This window comes from Sinocyclocheilus rhinocerous, unplaced genomic scaffold, assembly GCF_001515625.1.
Source record: "Sinocyclocheilus rhinocerous isolate Xijiao unplaced genomic scaffold, SAMN03320098_v1.1 scaffold1606, whole genome shotgun sequence".
In the NCBI taxonomy this organism is placed as follows: Eukaryota; Metazoa; Chordata; class Actinopteri; order Cypriniformes; family Cyprinidae; genus Sinocyclocheilus; species Sinocyclocheilus rhinocerous.
Genome location: NW_015628313.1, coordinates 348,629 through 371,281, shown reverse-complemented (window position 1 = coordinate 371,281; position 22,653 = coordinate 348,629). Strand labels below are relative to the sequence as shown.

The window sequence follows — 22,653 nt, the reverse complement described above, 5'->3', positions numbered from 1 at the left end:
TTTCACCGTGGACGAAGCGGAGTCCAGCCCGGGGTTGTCACATGTGGTTGCCGCAAGCCCGCCGGCCGCTCCTTCGTCGAATCCGCTGGCCGCGCTGTTCTCAAGCCCACCGGCCGTCGCTCACTCAGCACGCCAGCCTCCGCTCACTCTAGGCCGCCGTGTGTGACGCTGTGTTTCGTTGTGAAAGCGAAACTACTTTGTTTGGCCTTCCAAAAATGGACACGACTAGAAATCAGTGGTTAAGTTGTATTTACAACACTGTTCCAGAACACTTCAACCCAAATAATCAGATGTGTGCAGCACATTTTATGGAGTACCGTTTCCTGGTAGAGTGCACTGGATAGTTGGCCAATCAGAGCACACCTCGCTTTTCAGGCCGATGAGCTTTGTAAAAATCGACGTTTCAGAAAGGTATGAATAATGTACAGTATGTACAGTATGTGGAAAATAATGTGTTTTTTTAACCTTAAACCGCATAAAAACATTTCATTACACCAAATACACAAAATAATGTTCTTTTTAGCAACATCATATGACCCCTTTAATATGACTGTTTTTGTGGCTGATGTGTCTTTACTACAGTGTTATTTTAGAATGATTTACATAGCGACTATTAGGGCTTTTAGGAATATTTTGAATTAACTTTTATATTTTCAGTTTTAAATTAACATTAGTTTAATTTTTTGTAATTTTGTTAGTTTTCATTTTATTAGTTTCTGGGTGTCACTCACGTGTTCTCCAAGCACAGGTGTTCGTCTGGGACTTTGTACCAGCTTGCCCAGCAAGAAACTTCTGTGGTGCCATAAAGATTACAGATATGTGTGCCATTGCCTTCCTGCTTCCAGCTCTTGAGAAGACTTAAAGATGGACATGGCTCTCGTCCAAAAGCCAATAACCTCAGGGATGAATTTGCACTAAGCAACTCCTCCTGAAGGACACGCCTTCCAAAGCGTCTCACAAGAGTGGGAGTGGCCTGGAAAATAATTAAAAGTCAATTATAATATTTTAGTATAGAACAGTACTATACAACAGAGATCAGAATTAGAGAACAATCCATACTTGATTTTCTCTGAAATATTGTATATCTCCATCACTCAAAATTTGAAGGAATATTAGCTGTATGTTTGTTTGTATGTTTGACAAAATAACCAAGGCATTTCAACGAAAACCTTTATTTTATGGAAAACACAGAGATCAGAATTAGAGAACAGTAACCACTGTCAAGTCAAGTCAAGTCAAGTTTATTTGTACAGCGCTTTTCACGATACAAATCATTGCAAAGCAACTTTACAGCAAATTAAGTTTCTACAATATTTAGTGGTAGCTTATCAGTGGTGACTGTCAATTAATATACATCTTTATAGATTGGACAGCACAAGTACTTCTATCATTTAAGCGGGTAGAACACAAGTCATCAGTGCAGTTATTTGAGATTTGACTTACTAGTCATATGGTGCGTACGGACTGTAGCACGGAAGAAGATTACAACTGTCAAAAATTAGTAGGAAGTGCTCTTGCTTTAAATGACTTCAGCACATTTGCTGCCGCAGGACATCACTAGTTTCTCACACTGCGCTAGTCTCACATCCTGGCCCACTCTTCCACAGTTCGGTAAATGTAGTGGGTTTCTTAGCCATAAATTTGTCACCAAAGATTTTCCAGAGATTTTCAGTTGGGTTTAGATCAGGGCTTTGGGCCGGTCATTTCATTATTTCAATGTTCTTAGCTTCATGGAACTGCTTTATCTGTTTTGAAGTGTGACGGGGATATTGTCTCTCATCACTAAAGTGAACTCTGGACCAGTTCTCCTCTCTCCACACAACATGCTCCTTAGCAAAGGTGAGTCTAGTCTTTTGATTCTTTCTGCTAATAAGAGGCTTGGTCATGGCAGAGTGCGCTTTCAGTCTGGCTTCTCTTAAACAGATCCTTAAAGGGTTAGTTCACCCAAAAATGAAACAGGTCATGTGAACTGGAACAGTCATGTGATTTCAACATGGCTGCCCCCATGAAGAGACCCACTCCATGTAAAATAAAACCACTTTTATTAGGCTACTGATATGCCTATTCTACATTTGTTGTTAATGTACATGCTTTTAAACATTTTGTGTATAAAACTTTTTCATGAGGAAAAAACAACCTGAGTGCCCTTTAAGAACTAGAGTGTGAAATGAAATTCTGAGTGATGCAAAACATGTTACACTAAAATACTGAAAACTAATTGTTGGTGCATGTAGATAAATGAACAAATGCCAAAGAACACATTCATTATCTCTGTAATCTGCATAATGCAGAAATTTCAACTCCCACTACTAATGTTGATTATAGCACCATCATCATCTCCTCACAGTGTGTGCACATTCATGAGAAAGATAAATGGAGAGATGAAGTGGTTTGATTATTAAAATCTCTAATTAAAAGCTGTCACAAAAGCTCACGACTGATGGCTTGGTGAGGAATAAAGTCACTTGCCTGTAAGACCGTTGTTGTGTTTCGTTTAAACAGCACATTTGCAAGCCTGCATGGCATCTTTTTAACAGCAAAGGGGACAATTACGAGACACGCTCCGGAGGACAGGGCCAAAAACACCTCCACCACAGAGGGGTCAACGGTTAATGGAGAGGACAGAAATACAACATCTTCTGCAGTCATCTTAAAGACAGATCTGTTGAGAAAGTATTTATAAAAAAATAAAAAATAAAAATGATCTGACAACCTTTGTATGAACATTGGGGCTAGTTGTCACAAAGACTGTATCTTAGTAACTGTAAGGTTTTAAATCCAATTAAGTCCAATTACACAAATGTGTTGTTGTTTTTCCAAAGTAAAATTTCAATGTAATATTTTTGCTATAGCTGTCAGGTAAAGAAGTGAACACATTAAGACAATAATGACACACATTCAGGTAAAAATCAACTATATAATGTATGCAGATTTCAACTAAAAGTTCAATGTGTTCTTACCTTAGATGTTTAATATTAGGCACAATACACCTGTGTGGGACCTTCATTATTTTTGGAAGCCCGGTTGTTCCGGATGTGTGCAAAACATAAGCCAAAGGCTCCCTCTGTTGGATGTATTTGATCATAGCAGAGTTGGAAGGCTGATCAGTCGTTTGAATGTTTGCGTCCTGCTCACTTTGTATTTTTATTAAAGTGAGCCTATGAGAGGACAATGTAGGGATAACAGGTTGGAAAATGCACTCTGGAATTGCTGTTGGTTATAAAACAATAATATTAATAACAATATATAACAGATGCGCGCTGCAATGCTGCTGTCGAACGCGACAGCTGTTTTATTGCCATGAGCACACGCCGCCTCGTGCACCAGTTCATGAAGGAATTTTGCTGTTATATCTGAGCGAAAATTACATTTCAGAAATTGCAACGTACAATTAATTCCTAACTAGCCGTTTAGGAGCGCCTGTTTTGCAAACTAGCCAAAACCAATTCGTGAACTAATTTGAGTCGTATGCTTTTTTAACAAGTTCGCAAAGGTCTGAACGAGTCGTTCGCGAATCAGACTGAATCACGTCATTTGTTCGGTCCGAGCGGTTCTCGAGTTAACGACTCACGATCTCATTAATTAACGCCGATTTTTTAGACAACATATTTTGAGTTTAAGGGGTTCAGTGTGGAGGACGGAGGAGCTGAACACGCAGCGCCAACCGATACCTGGACTCTTGATGGCTTGATTGGCTTCAGAGTTGAGACAGAACAACTAATATAATAAAAGAAAATCCTGATTGCATAATAGCACAGTAGGTGGCGATATGCGCAAAGATTGCAACTCGCCATAAAACCAAGAAGAAGAAGACAACATTTTTTTTTTTGTATTGTATGATGTAATTACCAAAGTATATTTATGTTTTAAATTATTTTAATGTGCTGAATCACTGCAGCAAGTATATAGGGCACATGCAATTACAAAAAGGAAAGGACGTGATTTGTGGCCAAGTATGGTGACCCATAAGTTACTTGTAATTTGTGCTCTGCATTTCACAAATCCAAGTTCACATACACAGCAGTGAGAAGTGAACAAACACACACGAAAAACAACCTTAATAAAACCTAATCGAAAAATAAAGCCATTTGTGTCTATAAAATTTAGAGAACCATGTGGAGACGCAATTTCAAATAACCTCTTTTATGCCTGCAAACGGTTCGAAATAACCGATTCGTGGAGTTGACTCGGACAGCCCATTTGACAAATTCGCGCTTTAAGATGACGTTTTCGGGTTGCTTGAAAGAACGTCCAATCACAGCTCGAATTTTTTACTCGGGGAGAAATTTGAAAGTTCATGCGAGCCGCTGGCTGGCTGTAAAATCTCAATTTATGTTGGTCAAATAAATTCGTTTGCAATAGATTTGTTAATGCAACATGTCTGCAAAACCTTTATATGCAGATCAATTCAAGAGAAATGACGATGCGTTTAGAAACACGATGGAAGCTATTTTTCAAAAGGTACGTAACTTAGTGTTACCAGATAAAGTACATGTATTGGCGCATGTCTTACCAAATGTTATGTTTCTAAAAAACTGTACGTTATTTATAGTATTCTAGTCTAAATGATCCTGGGATAGACGTCTGTCTGAAAACAATGACCTGCAGGACTGGTAGAGGTAGGCTAAAATATCGAAATTAAAAAACTGATATCTAAGCATTTCTACTCGCTGGGTGGGTTATTAAAAAAATAAAAATAAATAAATAGATATTGTGTTGTTTTTACCTAAACATTAAGATTTGTTTCTGAGTTTGTGTATTATATGACTGCAGGTCCTGTGCCCATTGACAGTGTAGAGGGAGAACGTGAGTTGGAAGCATTAAAGGTGAGAGTCATTGTTGTAAATATAACCCAGAAAATCTAAATTGAATGTATGTTTTCTGAAATATTTAGATTTGGTTTATTTAATAATCATGGGAATAATAAATTCCCCCTGTAAATAATATATTGGTGCTCTTCAGTAGGACATAATCATGATAGTATGAACTGGTAATACACATGTTTGCATTAGCTTTGACCTGAAATATGAATTAGAATTTTTTTCTTTGACCCAGTTTCTGTAAGTTTGCATAATGGTTCTATTGGGATATTACATTTCTTTTCTTATATGCAGACTCGAGTTAGAGCAGACATTTCGATGAGGGGTGAGAAACAAAATGTTGTGATTTTGGTTGATTTCTATCAGTTGTTTTGAGTTTAATGCCATTTATCCTCATTTCTCATGTTTAATCTATTTAATCTTTTTATATGTATTTTATAGAGTTTGAGGACCAGGAGAATGATCAGGTAGTAAAAAGAAAATTATAGATTTTTAAAAAAACACAAAAAGTTAAAAAAAAATTATTATTATTATTTATTTATTTATTTTGTTATTCCCACCAGTTTCAGATGGATGTGTCAGGGGTCGCTGAGGATGATCTTAATGGCTCAGGTCAAAAGGAAAACAGTGAAAATCTGTGTAAGCAATGAGTATATAACACTTATATGTATATATAAATATAAAACAAACAAGTAACCTTGCACTTTATCACAAAATAAACATTTCAGTTAGTATTTCTGTTATTTACAGTCAAATATTTATGAACTACAAACTGTATGCTCTTACATTCATTTATTGAAGAAATACAAAATTATGTTTAGAGCTGCCATCAAATTCATGTCTCAATTATAATCTTCTAGGGCACAGAGGTGAATCATTCCAGCTCTCTATGAATCTGAATAACACATCTCCTGATTCTCTGTGGGGTGAGCCATCTCAGCCTGAGGAAGAGGATGAAGAACTTGAGAAAACACTGAGCAGCCATGGCAGTACCCTCCTGGATGTCTATCCCAGCATGCTCAACCAGATCGGCGAGGCATACAGGCGACAGCACGCGACTGATACGGCGAGGGCCGTGGTGCAGAAGTACCGCCACAAACACTGGCAAGCCGGCCCGTCGCATCGCAATGCATCCTTTAAGAACAGACACAACTGCACTCTGAACAAAACAACAGAGATCTCATTTAACAGTCAAAGTCCAGTTCAAAGAAACATTAGCAACTGTTTCAAGAGCAGTTACAAACTTAAACATTTGCTCAAGAACAAACCAAGGTCTTCGCCACTCAAACATTCATCCTACGAGGCCAGTGCCTGTTTTTACTCACCCAGGAGGAACAGCGTGGATGTAAGCGGTGTGACGGATGAGTGTCCATGGACTGATTTGCATTTAACCAGTAAACCTGCGCGTGTGATTGACTTCTCCACACCTGCATATTCTGGTTCCCCCTCATATAGTGACCAATCTCCAGATCTGGACCAAACCTATGATGTTGGACCAACATTTCATGCTATTCCAGCCTCATCGGTTCTTACGTCTCCACGACAAAGCAGAGCAGATCTGTCTCTTATTGACCAGAGAGGAATATCAGTCACCTCCCGACCTTCCTCATTGGACAAAGACTGTTTCAGGGACCGCCTTCACTCCCCAGTCCCCTCCCCTCACCGTGGTCTCATTGGTGTTTTATCTACTAGTGGGAAAAGTAGCTTCAGACCCGGTGTGCTGAACATTGAAAGACAATTAAACTCAACAGCAAGTCCAAAGCGAAGGTCTCCTGTCCACCATCTGTCCCATTCTGAGGTCCTCAGATCTCCTTATGGTGCCAAACAGGTGCCGTTGTCATCACCGCGGTGGTCTGTTTACGACCACCCTGACCGAAGCTTATCCAAAGTGGAGAAATCCCATTTTACTCTTTCCAACCGTCAACACTCTCTTTCTGGCCCCCAGTCCACTTACTCATTCAGCGAACCGCAGATTGATGCTGAGTTCAGAAAGCTGTATCACCACTTCATCTGTCGTGGAACATCATCGCCGTGTCCTTCCTCCCACTGTCACCTGTGTGAGAGACACATGAATGAGACGTCCCGAAGCCCCAGCTTTTCCTCCTCCAGCATGTCTGCTCTCGCTCTGACACCCCTGAGAGCCAAGCTCAAGAAACGCCGCCGTCAGCCCGAAGTGGAAGAGTCACTCCGATTCAAACGCTTCAGAGAGAGTCGTTCTCCACTTAAACATCTCCAGCTGAGAGACAGCTATATGACCCCTGGCATGTCAGATATATATATACAGTTGTTTTAGTATTATTTATTATTATTTTGAATTGCCATTTAGTCATTTTTGTACTTCAACCTAAATTAAAATTTTAAACTTAAAATTGTAATCAACTTAAACTTAAATTTCAGTTACTTGCCAAGGCAACATTTCTAATATCCGTTCAAGTTTTTGATCTAATATTTTATTTCAACAGTATTTCAGTTAACAAAAATAATTTTTAATAGTTTAATAACAAGAGTAAAACATTGGTTTCTCCACTTCCTTTGCAGAGAGATGCCCCAAGCAGAGTCCATACAGTGGAGGGTTTGTAGTCACATTTTAATGTCTAAAAATACTTGCTCTACATCATTCTGGCCTCTGTATCTTGCTTACAGATATTACAAAATGTTAACTAATCAATATTTTATTTCAACAGCTGTATCACCCATGAGACCGTTAAATCAGGGTACCTCCCCACTCTCTCTTAGGTAATTTCTGCACGAAATACTGTTAATTTCTCACAGCCTTCGTTTTAACTAGTCAATACATGACTTTTTCTAGGGATGTACCAATATTAAAATTGTCTAATATAGTTTGCATAAATAAGATATAAAACAAAATTTAACCAAAATTAACTTTAAGTGCTATAAATAGTGAATTAGTGAAAATCTCCAAAATTGGCCAAGAACCAACATGGTAATAATATATTGTGCATTCCTGAAAAATTAAGATTTTTGTGTTTTGTTTTTTGAGAATGATCAGATATTATTTTTGTCTTTAACATGGTGATTAAGTATCTGTTTTCTTCAGTCTCTCCAGGAGGCGACTGCAGTATGGTCTTCTGCAGTGATGTGCTTTCCTGTACACGTCCCACAGCCTGCATTTCCCCTTGTGGGATAAACACAGCATGTATTGTGAATATATAACGTTCCCCCTAGTGAAAAAGCATGGGATGACATCCATGTGTAGACATAGTGCTTAAAATTCAGTAGTCTGGTTTTCTTTTTTGAAATATTATGTACCTGTAACGCCGCCGTCAGCCCGAAGTGGAAGAGTCACTCCGATTCAAACGCTTCAGAGAGAGTCGTTCTCCACTTAAACATCTCCAGCTGAGAGACAGCTATATGACCCCTGGCATGTCAGAACATTCTGAAGACAAACACACCTGGGATAGAGCGGTCCTGCTGCAGTGCCCCAGTCCACGGTTCCTCAGGGGCACTGGAAACCTCAGAAGAATCAGGGAGGCTAAATTAAATTTGTCTTGGGTAAAAGCATAATCGATATGACTTATGTTTTGTACTTCAACCTAAATTAAAATTTTAAACTTAAAATTGTAATCAACTTAAACTTAAATTTCAGTTACTTGCCAAGGCAACATTTCTAATATCCGTTCAAGTTTTTGATCTAATATTTTATTTCAACAGTATTTCAGTTAACAAAAATAATTTTTAATAGTTTAATAACAAGAGTAAAACATTGGTTTCTCCACTTCCTTTGCAGAGAGATGCCCCAAGCAGAGTCCATACAGTGGAGGGTTTGTAGTCACATTTTAATGTCTAAAAATACTTGCTCTACATCATTCTGGCCTCTGTATCTTGCTTACAGATATTACAAAATGTTAACTAATCAATATTTTATTTCAACAGCTGTATCACCCATGAGACCGTTAAATCAGGGTACCTCCCCACTCTCTCTTAGGTAATTTCTGCACGAAATACTGTTAATTTCTCACAGCCTTCGTTTTAACTAGTCAATACATGACTTTTTCTAGGGATGTACCAATATTAAAATTGTCTAATATAGTTTGCATAAATAAGATATAAAACAAAATTTAACCAAAATTAACTTTAAGTGCTATAAATAGTGAATTAGTGAAAATCTCCAAAATTGGCCAAGAACCAACATGGTAATAATATATTGTGCATTCCTGAAAAATTAAGATTTTTGTGTTTTGTTTTTTGAGAATGATCAGATATTATTTTTGTCTTTAACATGGTGATTAAGTATCTGTTTTCTTCAGTCTCTCCAGGAGGCGACTGCAGTATGGTCTTCTGCAGTGATGTGCTTTCCTGTACACGTCCCACAGCCTGCATTTCCCCTTGTGGGATAAACACAGCATGTATTGTGAATATATAACGTTCCCCCTAGTGAAAAAGCATGGGATGACATCCATGTGTAGACATAGTGCTTAAAATTCAGTAGTCTGGTTTTCTTTTTTGAAATATTATGTACCTGTAAATGCAGCTTGTGTTACAATGTTATCCATTTTAATAGAACCAGTATTGTTTTTTTAAACAAGTGTCCAATTACATGTGCATTGATGAATGGTATGTTTGTCTATAAATAATTCAAATGTTTTGTTTCAACAAACGTTTTAATATGGTCTTCTGCAGTGATGTGCTTTCCTGTACACGTCCCACAGCCTGCATTTCCCCTTGTGGGATAAACACAGCATGTATTGTGAATATATAACGTTCCCCCTAGTGAAAAAGCATGGGATGACATCCATGTGTAGACATAGTGCTTAAAATTCAGTAGTCTGGTTTTCTTTTTTGAAATATTATGTACCTGTAAATGCAGCTTGTTTGTTACAATGTTATCCATTTTAATAGAACCAGTATTGTTTTTTTTAAACAAGTGTCCAATTACATGTGCATTGATGAATGGTATGTTTGTCTATAAATAATTCAAATGTTTTGTTTCAACAAACGTTTTAATAAACAAATATGTGCATTTCACATACTGAGTTTCATTTTGTGCATTTTTGAGGACTAACAGAAAAGCAAAACAATCGGGTTTCTTAAGAAGCATGACTTCTAAAGCTCACATCGATTCAAAAGTAAGATAAATGTCCAGAAGCTTACATGGATACTGAAACAGATCGTTTAAACGTTTTGATATTTACAAGATGTAGTGATTTTACTAGACAAGAATCTTGACCAAAGTAGTGGTTTAAAATCTGACAGTAACAGGAATGCTTTTAATGCAACTCCTAAAGGAATGTTTGAGAATAGGAAAAATTGAATGTTTTATTTTAATTCACACAGTATTTGGCCTGCCTTTTATGACATTTACAAATGCTACAAATGTTAAAGCAGCACCACAGTTTTAATTCTGGTTTTAGTCATATTAACAAAAGATTTCAAAAGACAAACAAAAAACTAATTCTATACAGAAATGAAGACATTTATGTGAATAGCAGTTCGGAGGGCTGACATTCACCACTCCAGCTCCACTGGGTATTTTCCTGTGAGGCAGGCTGTGCAATGACCAAATCTAGTAGTCTTAGTGCTGATCCTCTCATCTTTCCCATGTGACTCTATCCCACCTTGAACAGCAGATACCAGGCCTTCAACTGACAGATAACGGACACTTGTAGCACCTGTTCAAAGCGAAGGAAAAACGAACAAACAATGAAACCACATAATTATAAATTACATTTTTCTGTTTTCAGATGGGAAGTGTTTTTATACTTTTCATAATTTGTGTATTCATTACAAAACCTTAGCAATTAAACAAATCTCTGCTCCTGACTTACCAATATAACCCGCTATATCCTCAAACTCTGGTTTGTTAGCAATTAGCTCCTCTTTGGTAGGAATGTTAATGCCCATGTAGCATGGGAACCGGATTGGAGGTGATGCAACTCGAATGTGGACCTGTGATGTGTCATGGGACATGACAAAGACACTGTCGGTGAAACTAGACCAAAGCAGCAAACATACAGTGCTGATTCAAATATATTTTTACCTCTGTTGCACCTGCTTCCTTCAGCAGTTTAATAATAGGGGAGATGGTGTTGCCCCTCACAATCGAATCATCGATAAGCACCACTCGTTTACCAGCAAAGTTATCAGTTAACGCCCCAAACTTCTTGGCAACTCCAAGCTGACGTAGGCGAGTGTTTGGTTGAATGAACGTTCTGCCAACGTAGCGGTTCTTACACAGCACCTCTACATATGGAAGGCCAGACTGAGAAAGAGACAGAATGTAACACTTTGTAATGGCTCAATGAAAACAATAAAGCATTATGATAGATGTGTACAGCATCCTTATTACTCACTTGTTGTGCGTATCCTAATGCTGCAGGTGTGGCTGATTCTGGAACAGTGCTCACTACATCAGCATCAGTGGGAGCCTCAATGGCCAACTGCTGTCCACAGCGCTGCCTCACTGTATATACCATCTGGCCTGTAACACCAAAAAAATACCACTTATTTCACCTAGTTCTACATAATTATATCATAAAAACTCTTTATATAATACAAAATAATATATACTACCGTTCCAAATTTGTGTCCACTATGATTTTTTTTATGTTTTTGAAAGAACTGTTTCTTAATAACTTATATATATATATATATATATATTTATTTATTTAAATATAATTTATTATCAATCAGTGTTACATGATCTTTCAGAAATCATTCTAATATGCTGTTTTGCTGCTCAAGAAACATTTATTATTATTATTATCAAAGTTGAGACTGGTTGTGCAGCTTAATTATTTTAGTGGAAACCAGGATGTGTTTTTTTTTTTTGATGAACAGACAGTTCATAAGTACAGTAGTTGTTTAAAATAGGAATCTTAGAAATGCTTACTGTCTTGACTTACTTTTGAGCGGTTTAAAGGGTTAATTCACTGCTGGCAAAAGAGGTTTTTAAATAAAAATTGTGTTTTTTGTTTTGTTTTTTAATAGGTGACTAGAGAAACAGAGCAAAAGGCCTGTGGTGTTCCCTTTTGCTAAAAAGGTATAGAAACTTCAACACCCATAATGCACTGTGTTTGATCAGACTGTCTGTGAGCTGGGATACAAAAATGTAGAAGCATGATCTGAAATTTTAACAAAATGCATCATATGATGGACTTTAACTGAAAAACAAATGGGAAGATCTGAGTGCAGGTAACATGGAGAAAGTGTACACATTGTTTATTTACATATACTACCAACATCTGTGACAATACAAGGTGGTTGAAAATCTTACTAACCCCAATCATTTGGTTTAACCCAAACATTACTGTTACATCTCAATCTTTCCTTTCACTCAAAACATAAGAATGATATTAAATATTATGAACTTACCTTCAAATATGGAGTCTGGCCTGGCAAAGTAAACATACTCAAATATGCAGAATGCAGGAGGGTCTCCCTCTGGCCGTGGGACAACACTCAGGCTCTTCACTCCATTTTTAGAGATCTGGATGATCTCTCCGGGCTGTACTTCACGATAATACCTGACAACAGAAAAATTTAAACACACACACAATAAACAAACTAAATTATAAAACATGCAGCAGCTACTGTGTGCGGGCTTAGGGATGGAAACCCCTTTAAAGAAATGTATAGATAGCCAAAAAGAGTAATCAAAGTGTTTCTGTTAGAATGATGTGAACATACTTTGCTCCAATGGACTGGAAGCTGCAGGACTCAGAAGAGACCACCCAGCCTTCTGTGTCTGTTTCTCCAGCACCTACAGAATTAAACAACAAGTTCAGCACCATTCTAGACCTAAGGGTACAGCACAGACAGGCCACATGCACCCCTTCAGACTTTATTTTGCATCCTGTGACATGCACAGTCATGAATATATACATATTCCTATAAACAGCCCCCAAAAGTCATGGAGAAAAACAATTAAGCTACTAAAGTTCGCATACTAAAAATGAAAGCTCAACAGTCACACTCCATAACATTTTAATCTAAATTGATGGTCTTGACACAATATAATTGGCCCTTTGCATCTGTTGTAGTTTGGTTGTGTCCATGCTGGCTTCAGAAGTTGATTGCCAGTTGTAGCATGTTGTACCTTGTAGTTGAGTGTGAGAGCTATTCACAGATAATAAATGTTATTTATTATTATTATTATTATTATTATTATTACTAAAATTAATTAAACAATAAGAAATATTTGCCATAAAAAATGTTAATACAATAATAATAATGAATTATTTTATTTTACTTTACAGTATAACTATAAAACTACTAATATTTATAATACTAATATTTATAGCCCTTAACAGCACTTAAAGCATCTCTTTTGTTGACATCAAATATAGGAAGTTTGCTGCCGCATGTTATGTTCCCAAATAAGTGACCAAAACTCATGGCAGATGCGGAGATGTGTTCACCTCAAACCCTTCCCCTCACTGCTGAATCACACACCTGAGCTGTGCAGTTTGGAGATGGGCACTAGACGTCCAATAGAAAGAGGCCTGTTTCCATAGGGGTCTCTCACTGCATAGATCACATCTTTATACATCACTAGCAGTGAGTACGAAGTAGGCGTCTCAGTCATCAGGTTCTTTATACTGAGAAAAAGAAACCATACAGATACATAAAAATGAAGACTGCAGAAATGGACTTCACTTTGCAATCAGTAATACTGATAGGGTTTAACAAGTGGTGACCCAATCAGATGTTGGGATGGGGAAGGACATGCACAACTTACCGAGCCACCCAATCAGGAGTGTCTTGCTCCTCCATGGGTGGAGTCAAAGCTAGGAGCTGGGTAATAAGTTCACTGTCTGAGCTGGTGGAGAGGCCAACGCCATGGCGCATAACCTACAACACACAAATACTTTATATCAAATAGAAAAAACCTCCTCCCTTCTCCTGAAACTGTATGTGGAGTCTCATGTAATCCTTAAGTATCAAAGCCCACCTTCTTGCGCAGTGCGGAGGCATTGACCAGTTCCCCATTGTGTGCTACTGCAATCTTGCCATGCAGCGTATCTACCACAAAAGGCTGGCAGTTCTGCAGCTCTGAGATGCCCGTGGTGGAGTAACGCGTGTGTCCGATGCCTAGGTTACCATTGCGCAGTTTCAGCAAATCCTCTGCTTTAAAAGCTGTATTCACTAAACCCATGCCCTGTGAGAAGCAATTATGTCAGGCATGTCTAATCTTGCATTCATTGCTTTATGTTGAAATGTGTTGGCCCATGGGACAGGAACAAATCATGTTTTAAGTGAGAAGCAGATGCTGTATGCATTGAAATGCTGTGTTATTCCTACATTACCTTTAGGGTGGTGTATGTTGGTGGGTTTGTTCCAGTACTCATGACAATTCCAGCACTCTCCTGACCCCTATTGAACAAAGAGTATTCTAAAAGAGTTTTTGTTTTCACATTAAAGATCTACAATAAATTATGCAGATTTAGCAATTGTCTTATACATACTTACACAGACATACCAATCAAAAATGTGGTGTCAATTAGTTTATTCAGCAGGGACACATTCAAATGCTAAAAAATTACAGTAAAGACATTTATAATGATACAAAATATTTCTATTTCAGAAAAATGCTGATCTTTTTCTCTTCATCAAAGAATCCTGAAAAATTGTTTGTAATGGTTGTAATGGCTGCTGAAAATTCAGCTTTGCCATCACAGGAATAAACCACATTTCAAAATATGCATATAGTCAAATAGAAAACAGTTATTTTAAATAGTTTTTTTTTCATAGACGTTAAAGACATTTGGAAAAGTAGTGAATACTGACACCTGGAGGAGGCATTACACAAACGTTTTCAGTTACTGATAACATTATAGGAATGATCTATTTACAATCAGGCATGATTCATTTAGTGTTCATACCAAAAATATAGAGGTCATGTGATCTGAACAAAGAAATAAAAAGGCTTTTATTACGCTTCTAGTATGGCTTAAGTCTTCATCTCATGTGAGTGTACATGATTTTTATTAATTTCTTGATGTGCTAAACTTTTCTTTGAATAAAGGAATGTACCTTTAATAATAATAATAAAAAGTGCAGATATTGAGACACACTGATGGTGTTTGTTGAAGAAGTGATATTGCATGTGGTAATCCATTAGAAAACATGTCTTTGCAAGACTAGAGTCTGAATAGAGAATGTGTCCCTCCCATTCTTTCCCGATATTTTAAACCAACAAAATCAAAATCAAGCCAAATCTGTTTCTATGAGTGAATGACTGCACAGAGTGTGACTAAAGCAGATCAAACTGGTTTATGTGAAGCGTTAGCCAGAGAATGACAATGAGAAAGAGGGGGAGGGGGAACTAGAGTGAGAGAGAGAGAGAGAGAGTATGAGAGAAAAGGAGACGGAAAGCATAGGCAGTTCATCCCAAAGATGTGACAAAATAAACACAGAAGACATTCAAAATAGACATGTTAGCACAGCCAAATGCCTCTGAGCCTATTCCACATGTCTTATTGAGTAAAGATCGGACGCAGCAAGTGCAGCTCATTCGCCAAGCCACTTCTCACATTTCTTCCCTGGCCCTCCCCTGCAGCACACAGCTTAAGCCAGTCATGTGGCTGTTCTCTGTCACGTGGCTGTTCCTAACTGGCTCAGTCGTCTGGTTGCCTTGGACACTGAGCTTAAAGTCAACAGGGAGGGGGAGCAGAGAGGATAAAGGCAGAGGCGAACAAACAGAAGCCATTTCTAGGCAAGCTTAGAAACATGGAGCCTGAAACAGACCAACAAAGGCATGCTGGGGAGGACAAGAGGCAGAGGGACACAGCTGGACACTGGAGAGGGGAGGAAGTGAAAGCACTGCTTTCCGTGTGGAGGGAGAGACAAGCCTGGGAAGAGGAAGAAAGCAGGGCCAAGTATGAGGCCATCTCAAGCCGTTTGAGAGAGCTTGGGGTGTGTAGAGACTGGATTGACTGTAAGGCCCAGAGTAGGAGCATGGCTCTTCCAGACTGGAGGCCTACGCAGACCATCTACAAACACTCTTCTGCAGATAGCAGGCCGCCGACCCAAAGGCCTTACATGACAGATGAAGAGCCGACGGCTGCCAGAAGAGAGGAGCCTGCTTCACTGCCAGGTCTTCAGGAAGGTAACACTCACATGATAACAAAGCTACAATCAGGAAAGCACAACATTTTTGTATGAAGCATTCGAGTTACAATTGGATATTTGCTCTCTTTTTTTTTATATATATATATATTTTATATAAGTAGCTTGCATAATTAAATAATTACATAAATAATATATAATTAAATAATTAAAAAAAAAATTTACTCGCATTCTACAACAATTTTTTTAATTTCTTATATAACAGTGGTTCTCAACCAGGGGCCTGGGCCCACTATGGGGCCTCAAAATGACTAAAAACGATTTAAAATAAGACAAAAACAAGCATTAAATTGCCAAACAACTAAAAAAGCCTTAGGCTAATCCCCCCTCCCCCTCAACGACTTCTTTTGAAAAACAGGACTTCCATAGTCTTGAAAAACTGGTCTTACTCCAATATATATCTTACTCCATGAGCATTTTTTAATGAATACATTTTTCTAGTCATGCCAAGCACTAAAATAATTTAGCAGGCAGAAATTGTGAGTAGAAAAAAAAAAACGAAAAAAAAAAACATTCTTAATACTTCACAAACAACTGGAAAAGTCATGTGGCCAAATTTTGTTGTGGTCTAGTAGTCGAAAAGTCTGAAAACCAAACAAAAACCTGGTGGAATTTAAAAACCCACCTGGTTTGTGTATAAATCCAGCCCCATTGTTTATACTAAATTTTCATCTAGCTAATCTTGCCAAACCTGTTGTTAAGCGAGAACCAATTTACTTCTAGGGCTGGAAGGAGGGAGGCACTGGTCTGACAAGGAGGTTCGGGCTCTCCTTACTGTTTGGGCCGACAAGGAGGTTCACAAGCAGCTCCAACGCTCCCACAGAAACAAGGCCATCTTCCAGGAGATGGCACGTCGGCTGGAGCGCCAACATGGCGTGGTACGAGACTGGAGACAGTGCCGCACCAAATACAAGAACATGAAATATGACTACAAAGTCAGCAAGAGTCAAGGCCGGCCGATAAGGTTTTTCGCTGAGCTTAATGCTATAATGCAGGGCAAAGACATTGAGGGTGGACTTGATGAGGATGAGTCGTCTAGGAACATACCAGACAGGGACCAGTTGGCCATGAGGCGTGAACCTGTCGAAGGACAGGTTATCAAGATCGATGACGGTAAGATTTGTGATGTTAATTACCACAAAACAGTGATGGTTCAAGTTCGCCCATCAAGTTCACCATCTGCAACTTTATGCCTTTCTTTAAGATGAAAGTCTGGCAGAGATGCAAACAATAATGAATGCCGCCACTCATCCACTGATTGCAAGAGAGATAGGTGAGTTCTGATATAAACAGAAATGTTAAATGTTGTTTCAACATCTTCAACTTTTAAAAAAAAATCTAAAAACTAATTTCTTCTTCAGCAACAACAGCAGCAGCCGCAAACGAGATGAACATAATCACAGTGCACGACTCGGGCAGAAACTGGAGTGAGGAAGAGGTGGCCGCACTGCTTCAGATCTGGGCCGAAGAAGGCATTCATCGACAGCTACAGGGCTCAACCAGAAACAAAGACATATTCGTGCAGATTTCACGAAGGCTTCTTCAGCAGGGCGTGGAAAGGGACTGGAAACAGTGTCGCACCAAGTACAAAAACCTGAAGTACCTCTACCGCTCTCTGCAGAGAGGAAAAGCAGATATCGGGGATCCTCGCCGCGTCATGAGATTTTACGAACAGCTGGATGCCCTTTTGTCCAAGCCTCCTAGAAGTCGACTGAGCTATGCCAAGTTTTCTGACACAAATAATTTACTGAGAAACTCTAGGATGTTTACTCCACCATCATTTGAGGAGCACTCCATGTGTGGACTTCCACAGGAGGACAATGACATTGTTGCGGTTAGATATGACCAGTCACCCATGGATGAGGCCGCTTTGAGATCTCCTGCCATTTCTGCAGGGGTCTTTCAGAACCAAGTTGACACCGAAGGCATTTTAACAAGACCAGAGGAAGTGTCAAATGTTGAATATGGGATGCCTGAAATGAATGCCACGATAGTGAGGTCAACTGGCAGCCCTCAGATAGAATATGAACAGCATGTCTCCACTGACTCCATCACTGGTGTTATGGTATACAGAAGGAACCCAGGTAATAAAATTATTGTACCAGTGGTTCTCAACTGGTTTCGCATCAGATATGTGGTGGCCCAAAGCATGACCAAATTAGATCATATAAAATCATATAAAAGTAAACTAAATGAAATTAAGTGGAATACAATATTTTAAAATTAAACACAAACACTTAACATGTATTTTATTTTTATTTATTTTTTATATTTTTAAGACAATAACACACTGATTCAATTCTTGAATCCAGATTTATTGTAGTCTCAATCATATTTTATTTTAACTGGCAATGTTTTGTTCATGGTTTTTGAAAATGAGGGCATGTTTGAGGATGATGTAGCATGTCCTGACAGATGAATTTGTAAAATAACAGTTTGATCAAACACAAAGCCACTGACGTCAGCAACACAAGATATGGGAAGTATTTCCCTCCCTTAAACAGAAATACCTTTACTAATTATAGAACGTAGCATTTTATTATTTGCACTTAGTATTGTTCCTTTCTCTGCTGGTAGCAACGGTATCAAGACCTTTTTTTTTTTTGCTCACGGCCCACCAGTTAAGAACCACTGACTTATGATCCTTTTAAATTAAATATTTTGTGTTGTCTCAATATGTGTGCATACATTTGCAATGTAGACAGCAGCGACCCATCATACACAAGGGGAGAGCATGCGGCGGCTACCAAAGGAAGAAAGAGGAAAGCTGCAGATGAAGGTTTTTCATTATTTTCTCCTCATTACAGAGACATACTCAAATTTGTAATGAGCAGAGTGAGAGTCAGTTGTGAGTTGATCTCGTGACTTCAGTTTGACTAATAGGATTAAGACAGGAATAAGAACACATTGATAGGAAACATGGACAGCATTTCATAGATGTGATTTAATTTACAGACAATTCATCAGTGGCAAACAATCCTGAACTATTTCACCATCTGAAAGTCAAAGAAACAAAGAAAATATATTGATTACTGATATAATACATTAATTATAAAATTCAGTCAGTATTAGATTCTTTGACAAAAGTAGCATATTAAGAAATTGTCAGTGAACAAAGATGTTCTTTGACCCATATAACACTATATCTTGTGTTTTAGGGGATCGTTTGCTTTGTAAACAGTTTCATCAGAGCACTGATGATGGAGAAAGCAGCACAGATTGGTCTGAGAATATAGACTTCCAATGCAAAGAAGAGGAGGATCCATACATTCCGATCATGGAGATCACCTCTGTCTGTTCAATGGCATCTAATGCAATCACGTCTGAACAATCGGTGAGACGGCAGGACAATGGAAGTCTATTGATCTGTGATTCAACTGCATAGCTGCAGGGTATTGCAATTTGCAAACTAGTTTTTTTTTTTTTTTTTACTATGAGCTACATCAGCATTCGTAAACCATTATAACATTAAGAAAACAGATTAGGCCATTGTAAAGTTGCACCAGTGAATTATGCATGTTCATAATTAAGAACACTACATTATTATTTTGTACACCATGCAAACTATATGTGAAACAAGAGGTTCATTTAATTTCAGTATTGTCATTCAGGGAATCTTTTTTAACCACATGCTGGAAAAAATTTTTTTAACACAGCCTAAGATTATTTGCTGGTTTTAGCTGGAGTAAACTGGTCTTTCAGCTCGACCAGCTGAAAACTGGCCAAAACCCCTCAAATATCAGCCTGACTAGACTGGGAGAACAGCAAAAAAACAGCAAACCAGCTTGGATGAAGCATTTATTCCCCAGGATGGATATATAAAGCATATAGGAAATAATGTATCCTAAATGCTTTAAAATCCAAAAGAACAATATAAATATATACTTTAAAAAAAATCTATTTAAATGTGGTACAGTAACTTACGATCTGTTAAGAATTATAGAATATGATGATTAAGAAAAAGCTTATTGAATATTGGGTTACCTAGATTGACTGGGGTCGGGGCTTGGTGGTCCTTATGTCTAAACAGGCTGAAAAAAAACCTGATTTAAACACTACTTAATTGTTCAGTCCCTAGGAGTGATGCAAATTAGGTCAAATAGATTCCTGCTGAAAAACCATCAGCCTAAGAAGGTTTTCGGGTCTTAGCTGGTTCACGGTGGTCTTCCACCTCACCCCCCTTTAAAATCCAACAGAACAGCCTGGCCAGGTTGGGAAACCAGCAAGTTATATTTTTCAGCAGGGATGATCTTAAAATGTTTGTTCTATAGTAATAGTCTCTAATTCCACAATAAAAGCCACCTCTATAGGAACGAGCACATTAGCAGCAGCACACTTACCTGTGCTGCAAAGCAACAAGTCCAAGTGTCAAAATCTGCGCGACCTCCAGTTGTGTTGGCCATTCCCCCGCCGCCACACAGCCGAACACCCCGCATTCCTCCCCAATGCCCGACTCCTCAAACTCCATGTCCTCCTCTCTGAGGCGAGCTCAATGGGTTTGTAGTGTAAGCGTGTATTTCCACGCTGGCTGGAGTCACTCGAAGCACGTGTTTCGCCACACAGCGGAACATGCGGCAGAGGATCTGGCAACACAAATGCTCAAATGAACAAAAACGCCATCTTTGAAGCCCAGGTTAGTGAAGATGAAAAAATAGAAAAGTTTTGGGGAAAAAAGAGCAAGTTTTGTCCAATCAGTAACTTAAAACGTACAAAGTCTGGTGGATAAATTGTGACTTTGCGATCATGTCTTGCGCAACGCGCCCTAACTTCAATGTAGTTTGCAAATATTCAGGATGTTTGCTTCAGTTCTAAATAATATAAATAGATAAATCTTTTGTCTGTTAAAGTATGCAGATTAAGATTTTGCCCACGTGACGAAGATGGCACTACTCTGATTGGTTTTTATGAATCGGCAGATTGTCGCGACGCGTTGCTGTCGTGAAAATAAACGAGCCGAGTCTCCTCCTCGACATACTTTATATTATCCTTTCTCTGAAGTACAAGTAGTTATTGAAACGTTTGCTTTAAACCCAGCAACACAGAATAATCAAGTTTCTAATCATTTTTGCAGGAAAAACGAAGCTCAACAATAATGGCGAACACAACAGGTAAGTTTGGTTTTATTTGTCTGCTTGATTATTTCTCTGTTCACCGTGTTTTACCGCTGTGCAGTTGCGCAGTGAATAAAATTAATGCACCCATATGGCATGAGTTAATACTTCAGTTCTTTTGTCAAACAGAATCAGTAATATGGTAGTATAAGTATTTTCAGCCAAGCTAAATCAGAATATGGGTCAATGTCAAGTCTTTAATAATAAAGTAGAAAGGTTTTAAAATCTAGGTCAAATCACGCGACAAGTTTTTTAGAAACGTAACGTTAGTCATTCTGTTGCTAAATGTAGTCTTTTGTTTGTTTATTAGAAATTCTAATAAAATTATGTAATGTCTCTAAAAAATTATGTGGTGGGTGTATCCATCAAGAAGAGATTACTAAAATAAAATTATTTTCTTAAATTTTTTTTTTACAAAGTAACCATTTTCCTCAACACAACATATCTTTTCATAATAAGATCAAATATGTGACATTTAAAAATAAATAAATTGATAAAATTGAAATAACATTGCCAAGCCATCATGAGGATCTTAAAGAGACCTTCTTGTTTTATGTTTTTCTGAAAAATGGCTTCCCTCATGTGGCTTATGCCATACTGATTTTGATTTTTTAAATATTGGTATTGTATATTATTATATTAATATAATAATGGATTGAAAAACTGCTTATGGCAATATTTATTGTCATAATGTCAGACCCATATGTGCTTGTTCACTATAATTTGCAGTGATTTACATCTCAAAGTCACATACACTGACATCAATTAACGTGCATTGTGCATTGGTTTTTATGTGTAGAACTGAAACTAGGTCAAAAACTGAATGAGGGTAAGACCAAGCAGATCTTTGAGCTTGTGGATGAGCCGGGTCATGTTCTGGTCCAGTCTAAAGATCAGATCACAGCGGGCAATGCGGTTCGGAAGGATCAGATGGAGGGCAAGGCAGCCATTGCCAACAAGACCACCAGCTGTGTGTTCAAACTTTTACAGGATGCTGGTGAGATTTCCTTTCTGTTGATTTGTTTTTATTTAATCTTTTGACAAGCTGGTTAATTTATTTGCCCATTTGTCACAAACAATATTCATTCAAAAGGATGGTGGTGTACTGTGTAGCAAATTAGCTCAAAAGGGAAATGTATATAAATAATTACAATTAATTATGATTACTTACAATTATTTATATGAGCTGCCAGTAGTAACTGTAGCAGAATTAAATTGCCATCAACTAATCTGTTCGTCCAGCGAACGTTTAGTGTAATTTCATATCAACTCTAATAAAGGATATTTTCGTGGCCACAGAAAACAACCTTCTTACAGTAGCCTAATAATGCATTAGAGCATGTAGCAAGGATCAAAATCGTAAAGGGACATTATTCACAAGCAGGATCAGAAACTCATGTAATTTGTGCACAGAAGTTTTATTAAAGGGGTCATATGATGCGATTTCAAGTTTTCCTTTCTCTTTGGAGTGTTACAAGCTGTTCGTGAATAGATAAGATCCCTAAAGTTGCAAAGACTAAAGTCTCAAACCCAAAGAGATATTCTTTATCAGAGTTAAGACTCGTCCATGCCCTCCTAAAACGCCTCATTTAAACATGCCCCCACATGTCTACATCACGATGTGGGAAGATTTG

General features: G+C 38.0%; 3 protein-coding genes, 1 long non-coding RNA gene and 1 pseudogene across 6 annotated transcripts in view; 3 read left to right on the top strand and 2 right to left on the bottom strand.

Moving 5' to 3' along the window:
* The window catches only part of LOC107737330 (acyl-CoA synthetase family member 4-like), a 9,166-nt pseudogene extending 5,864 nt beyond the window's left edge, over window positions 1-3,302 (bottom strand).
* Window positions 3,303-4,262: 960 nt separating this feature from the next.
* Window positions 4,263-9,379, top strand: LOC107737307 (uncharacterized). Its single transcript, XM_016548774.1, has 11 exons — window positions 4,263-4,461; window positions 4,553-4,619; window positions 4,774-4,826; window positions 5,115-5,145; window positions 5,262-5,287; window positions 5,384-5,459; window positions 5,681-6,993; window positions 8,115-8,333; window positions 8,569-8,602; window positions 8,715-8,766; window positions 9,089-9,379. Exons 1-11 carry the CDS (start codon window positions 4,378-4,380, stop codon window positions 9,126-9,128), a joined length of 1,995 nt encoding a protein of 664 aa, XP_016404260.1. The 5' UTR covers window positions 4,263-4,377; the 3' UTR covers window positions 9,129-9,379.
* LOC107737309 (uncharacterized) lies at window positions 7,315-8,087 on the top strand. The gene is made up of 3 exons (XR_001639786.1): window positions 7,315-7,392; window positions 7,505-7,556; window positions 7,879-8,087. It is a non-coding gene; the product is annotated as an uncharacterized LOC107737309 (long non-coding RNA).
* A 423-nt stretch (window positions 9,380-9,802) lies between the features above and the next one.
* On the bottom strand, window positions 9,803-20,852 carry LOC107737308 (amidophosphoribosyltransferase-like). 2 transcript variants are annotated; one of them, XM_016548776.1, is made up of 12 exons: window positions 20,619-20,852; window positions 20,249-20,491; window positions 14,087-14,153; window positions 13,732-13,938; window positions 13,519-13,631; window positions 13,233-13,378; window positions 12,468-12,540; window positions 12,153-12,304; window positions 11,132-11,259; window positions 10,819-11,040; window positions 10,607-10,727; window positions 9,803-10,450 (listed from the first exon to the last, which is right to left on the bottom strand). In XM_016548776.1, exons 2-12 carry the CDS (start codon window positions 20,374-20,376, stop codon window positions 10,287-10,289), a joined length of 1,521 nt encoding a protein of 506 aa, XP_016404262.1. In that variant the 5' UTR covers window positions 20,377-20,491; window positions 20,619-20,852; the 3' UTR covers window positions 9,803-10,286. The 2 variants fall into 2 exon arrangements, with proteins under 2 accessions (XP_016404262.1, XP_016404263.1); XM_016548777.1 differs by lacking the exon at window positions 20,619-20,852 and having other exon boundaries at window positions 20,249-20,515.
* Window positions 14,550-22,653, top strand: part of LOC107737306 (uncharacterized) — a 16,403-nt gene continuing 8,299 nt past the window's right edge. Inside the window, exons 1-8 of one of the 2 annotated variants that reach the window (XM_016548773.1) lie at window positions 14,550-15,888; window positions 16,632-17,021; window positions 17,113-17,181; window positions 17,270-17,992; window positions 18,610-18,687; window positions 19,067-19,242; window positions 20,980-21,016; window positions 21,819-22,016. In XM_016548773.1, coding sequence (XP_016404259.1) covers window positions 15,510-15,888; window positions 16,632-17,021; window positions 17,113-17,181; window positions 17,270-17,992; window positions 18,610-18,687; window positions 19,067-19,242; window positions 20,980-21,016; window positions 21,819-22,016 — 2,050 coding nt within the window. In that variant the 5' untranslated portion in view covers window positions 14,550-15,509. The remainder of the gene's footprint in view (window positions 15,889-16,631; window positions 17,022-17,112; window positions 17,182-17,269; window positions 17,993-18,609; window positions 18,688-19,066; window positions 19,243-20,979; window positions 21,017-21,818; window positions 22,017-22,653) is intronic. The other variant, XM_016548772.1, reaches the window with a different exon arrangement.